At 34.3% G+C, this 5,972-nt stretch overlaps 1 protein-coding gene across 1 annotated transcript; it reads right to left on the bottom strand.

Moving 5' to 3' along the window:
• Window positions 1–1,908: 1,908 nt before the first annotated feature.
• LOC107008762 (transcription termination factor MTEF1, chloroplastic) lies at window positions 1,909–2,995 on the bottom strand. Its single transcript, XM_015207921.2, has one exon. It carries the CDS (start codon window positions 2,938–2,940, stop codon window positions 2,020–2,022), a length of 921 nt encoding a protein of 306 aa, XP_015063407.1. The 5' UTR covers window positions 2,941–2,995; the 3' UTR covers window positions 1,909–2,019.
• Window positions 2,996–5,972: the final 2,977 nt, after the last annotated feature.

The following is a 5,972-nucleotide window of genomic DNA, read 5'->3' as shown; positions in this document are numbered from 1 at the left end:
TAAATAAAACACACCTCTTCCACTACTCTCTTCTCTCTCATAATCCGCTTCCACCCCACATTGACATACTTCATTACCCTATATACTATTATTACCTCTACATGTGAATTGACTTTTATATAATGTATCTAGAATAAATTACCCTTATATTTGTAATACACTTATCTAGACATATTTGTAGGTTCCAAAATTTGGTAGGATATTAATATTACAAATTAGAGTATATCTAAGTAATTAAATTCTTAATTAGTAGGATTTATGTAAATTCCTGAAATTTTATCATATAACTAAAAACCTTAAATTTCTTAAACATTTTAAAAAAAAACAATTAATCAAAAAGGCCCAAATAGGTCTATTTATTTTGAATTAAAGTAGGAGCACTATTTAAAAGAAAAGACTCTTTTTTTTTAAAAAAAATAAAATAAATATAAAACTAGTTTTTGTCTGTTATTTTTGGATAATAATAAAATAAAAAAAGATATTTCTGAATATAAAAATGTGACATTCTTTTTTAAATCAATTAATAAGAAAAACAAACAAAGATTGGTAGATCATCAATCATGTAAAAAAAAGGCGAAATGATCTGGTGGACCCTTATACTTGTATCAGTTTGTATTCTGGACCCTCCTACTTAATCATTTGTCATTGAGCCCTTAAACTCAATTAAAATGAGACTTTTAAGCCCCTCCAACCATGTGTGTAGCTCACTCTCCTTTACATGAATGACATGTCATATCCATATCAGATATATTAATGTCATGTCATAATTATTTCATAACTATTTTTAAAAATTATTAATCAAAATTATTTAATAAAAAATAAAATAATAAAACCTTAATTTATTCTTTAGAGTATTATTTTACCATTTTTTGTTCAACTTTTTCTTGAGCTTCATTACTCCAATTTCACGTTTTGCATTTTCATATGTTTTTATATGTTATGTTTGACCAATTAATATGTTTGTTTAATGATAGAAAAAGTGGTGAAGCTGTTAATGGAAAAAAAAAATCTCTTCCAATTTCCAATTGCATTGCCAAAAACCATAAAGAAATTTCATGCCAAATCCAATTTTTTTTTCGTTCTTCATAATCATTTTCAGCCATATTCATCCCAGACACAACCTTTTTCTTTCTTTTTTCAGAATCTATTAACATCAACTTACCAGATCCTGGGTATAACTTGAGTCCATTAATTCACTGCGGAAGGAGAAAGTGACATTAGTGGTATTCATTGAAGCACTGAAACACAGTGGTGAGAGAGAAGCGGCGTTGGCGTCTGAGCGCTGAATTGTTGTCGCCAGAGACCACTATTTCACAACGGAGTAAGGGAGAGAGAGGCGGCACTGGTCAATGTATAGGAGAACTAGATGGGTGAGGGTGCGAGGTGATGGCGGTGTAGAGTTTTTTGGGCCAGATCTGGTGGTGGGATGACTCAGGTTGTTGATTTTGTGGAGGTTGGAGGAGGAAAGGAAAATGGTGATGGTGTGCGGTGGAGATGTAGACAGGTGAGGGAGAGAGTATAACGATTCCGTCGACAAAAATGGCGACGACGGTGTGATGACTTTCTCCATAGATTTTGGATGAAGATGGCGAAAAGGATGGGATAGTTGATGAAGATCGAAGAAGAAGGAATTTTTTATTAATTGTTTTTTAAAAAATTATTTATTTTATAATTTTAATTTTTGAAACCCAAAAATGTCATTCACTCGCCTTAAGAGCGTGAAATTACACACTTTTGCCAACTCAGATATTTTAGTGTCACATAAGTCTGGTCACTGGTCAATGGTCAGAGGTATTTGTTAAATTGTATTTTGCTGAGTTTAAGGGCTCAGATGACAAATGATTAAGTAGGAGAATGCAGAATACAAACTGATACAAGTATAAGAAATCTATCACACCATTTTGCCAATAAAATAAAATAAAATATATGCATTAGCTATAGTGAGGTGAAGAATTAGAAAATACATTAGAATAACAAAGCAAAGAATTTACAAATAAAAAAGAAAAAAAAAAATTAGTTCTATCTAGTTTTTTGGCTTATCAAGTGATTGAACTCTTGATCAGTAGTCTTGAGCATTGATGACAATGGAATTGAAACTCCATTATCTACAAGTTGAATATGCCTTGGCTTTATTCTTTTATCCAAACTAAAAGCGAAGTACTGAGGAAAATCTTTCAATTCATCCAATTCACCTTCCATTTCTTGTGAAAAGTATTCAAATTTTGGCTGGAAATTATTCTGAATGCTGAAAGTGAATAGTCCTGGACATCTCAAAGTCATTTCAACAGCTTCTCTTCTTGTAAATCCTAAACTTACCAAATAATGAAGCTTTGGTATCAACGTATTTTCGACACTAGAAACGAGTAATATTGGATCTTGATAAGCTAAATGATGTACATCTGTAAATCCAAGTCTTTGAAGATAAAACAGAGTTGGTTTAAGCTGATCTTTAACACTACAAATGAGTAATCTTGGACATTTGTTGATTACCTTTCTGAAATTGTCTTCAGGGACTCTTAACTCTTTTGAGAGGAAACTGAATACTGGGTTGAGTTCAGATCTTATATCTGAGGTTAAAATTGTTGGACACATTCCGATTATTCTCGCAAAGTCTTTCTGGTAAAGTCCTTTGGATTGAAGGAAAGTGATGATGGAATGAATCGCGTGTAAAGACGCGGTGTGAAGACAGGGGTTTTGGGATAGTGCTTTCCCTGAATCAACACCCATTATTTCTAAGCATAAGATTTTCTCTTTGAATTGCAACGAGATGTTCTTGTGTGTTGGTTGATAAAGTGGGTTGTTTTGAAGAATTGATTTTGGTTTTGTTGGTGATAAAAGACTCATTTGTTGATCTGAACATGATGCTGATGATGATGGTGATGGTAATTTCTGAGCAGAGAAACATAAACAAGAATGAAAAGATGTTGCTGCACTAGTCATGTTTGCTGTGCTACTAACTAAGAAGTATTTTGCAAGTTTATGAGAAAATAGATTCCTTTCTATCAATCTGTTGATTTTTATAAGGCCACTTGGCAGTTCCCTTTCAATTTATTGGCTATCACTTGATTGTGTAGATTGGATAAGCATATTCTAAACTAGGCTTTTGATGCACCATGACAAGTAATTGTAACCATCCGTTTCTAACAAAGGACTGATTGGATTATTCTATTCACACACAAAAATGAAAAGGAAATTATAATCATTTTAATTGATGTAACTATATACTTCAGTATGATTATGTAATTATACTTCGGTATGGTTGTAGATATGAAAAGTTGTGATTCCTATGAATATCATATATATGTTGTTTATGTAACTTGCTTGGGTATGATATTCGGAATTTATTTTTAAATACCAGATACCATATGGAATTAAACATATGTATCCCTTGAAATGTGGAGTGTGTCATAACTTGTCATTCCAAGTACTGAGATTTAGGTAGTTAAGGCGGAAGAAAAGGGTGAACGAGACCCCACGCTTCACAGCGACGAATCATGGGCGCATTGACGAGTCGTGACACAAGTTGTGGGATGCGTCGCAACCGAATTTCCTTTGTTTAGAGTCAACTTTTAATGTCTATAAGTACTTCCCTTAGGGTTTATTTTACACATTACTCAGTAAGAATATTCTGACATACGTTGGAGTAAAGGAACTTTTGATCATTTTTCCTAATTTTCGGATATTATTGGTACTGTTTGGAATTGTTTAATGGTTAATACAAGTTCATTTCTTCTACCCAACTTTTATACGTTGCTTATAATGAATTAGAAGAATCTTATGATCCGAATCTTGCAAGGATGTGAAATCCCATAATTAGGGATGTGGGAACCTTGATGAATTAATTGACATGGGTTAAATCAAATTAGTGATTCTTAAATGGCGAAGTTGCATGCATTGTTAATCTCTTTGCTTTGATTATCTTGTAATGGGTTGAAATGTTAGAACTCGTCATAAATTTTGATTTGTGTGAAAAAGAGGCAAATGACCAGGAAAAGAGATTAACAACAGAGATTAGAGGCTACTAACACTTATCTTTAAGATTTTAACTCTCCCAAGGATAACCAATCCAAAACAATTATCGCAGGTTAGTGAGTCGAGGATTCGTGAGTCATTTCAGGTTTAAGCTGAAACAAGTGTTATCCTCATTGCCTATTAGTACTTCGTAGACAGTAGTATCATAGTAGCATCATGTGAGAGCTCGTAAAACTTCATCTCATACTCAAATAAAGTCATGGAGCCCTGCTCCAACCTCAAGAACTGATCTTAGAGCCTATCTCTAATGCTCAGTGGGATAAACTTTGGCAAGAAGGCTTCAGAAAAATCTGATCACGACATTGAAATAGACCCAGTTGGCCTAGTCTCTGAGGAGAAATGCCACCATTGCTTGGTTGGCCCATCATGCTAATAAGCGGTGAAGTTTGCTCCTCTATACTCCATAAAGCCTAAAGTATATTGCCGCCCACACAACTAGTAAGAAACTCATGAGCATCCTCCCCATTCTCGCTAGAAAACCTCGATGGTGCAAGTCTCAATAACACTCAAAGTATCTTCTGCTCCTCTAGAGGCATAACTCCGACCATAATTATACCCCTAACTGGTACCTAAACATGAGGTGTCGCGGCTGAAGGCTCACCTTATGGGGCTAGTGCTACTTCAACTGTAGGTTAGGCTTACTGATAACGCTCAACTACACTTCATCCAATTATAAGTGTAGGTGATCGCAATCAAGTATAAACCCAACAAAGATTTGGGGTCGATCCCATATGGAGTGATACAATAGATAATTCAATTACGAAGTAAAAGAAGTGTTCCAGTATAGACATTATCGAAACAATATAATTAAGTTCTAGGGGTTGACAACTAGTGTCAATTGGGGGGGGGGGATTAAAGTGAGTGATTAACGACTACGAAAATAGGGGGTAATCAAGTAGAGGGGTCTTTGAGAATATGATCGATTAAACGCAATTTCTCTATATGGGTGATTATTATCTACTAAAAATGATGAATCTTAGTGAGTAGGCTAGGCTTTAGATGTAGTAGCCATCTCTCGATCAACTACCACAAATCAAGCGAGTTCTCTCGAACCTTGACAAACATAACAATATGAACAACCTAAAACCTTAATTAATCTACTCTTTCGAGCTAGATTGGTAGGATCAAATTCAGATTCACTTTCTCAAGCTGAATCAACAATAACCCAATCAGTACTATCATTAATTGAGAGTTTTAATTCTGAAACTTCTTTCCCAAGCAAGCTTAGAATTCTAAAGTAGAATTGTATTTACAACTACAATTCATGAATTAAAAAACACAAATATCAATGAAACTCACTTAAAATCAACATTTAAATCAATAAATACTAACACATATAAGCTAATTAGAACATTTAATCACATAATAACCCCCCTCCCAAGAATGGGGTTTTTAGCCACACATCATAAAAAACAATAAAATGTTACTAACTATGTTCTCGATCAGCTGGGCAACAAATCGTAAATCTTCACAGTCCTTGGAATCAATTCAAAATAAAAAACCCAACTTAAAATTATACTAAAAACAGTGTTTAGATTAAAAAAAAAAGAGATAGAATATGCGGGAACTTTTTCGGAACTAAAGAACTCCTTTTTCATCTTTTAAAAATCGAATTTATACTCTTCCAGATTTTCAACTTCTGAACCAATAGGCAAACTAAGTCGAGCATAACCAATCCATCCGGTGATGCGCCAAATTTACCCTTCCATCACTTTCTTGAAATGATTATTCACCATTCACTTTCTGTGACTTTAGGTGATCAGTTTCTCCATCACCTATCCAGTCAGCGGCGGAACATTTCATCGCCGAGTTAGCTTTTTCCCGGAATGGCCTTCTGGAAATTTTGGTGAGCCGATGAATCAGTCGGTGGTTTAGTGAGTGGTCTTGGCGATCACGAGCTGTGCCTTTCTCATTCTTTTCAGCTTACCACTCCTTTTTGC

This window comes from Solanum pennellii, chromosome 2, assembly GCF_001406875.1.
Source record: "Solanum pennellii chromosome 2, SPENNV200".
NCBI lineage: Eukaryota > Viridiplantae > Streptophyta > Magnoliopsida > Solanales > Solanaceae > Solanum > Solanum pennellii.
The sequence above is the reverse complement of the archived record's forward strand: the minus strand, read 5'-3'. Positions and strand labels throughout refer to the sequence as shown.

What these genes read in the sequence shown, in the direction of transcription:
- LOC107008762 (XM_015207921.2), bottom strand. Translation starts at nt 2,940, where the DNA reads ATGACTAGTGCAGCAACATCTTTTCATTCTTGTTTATGTTTCTCTGCT.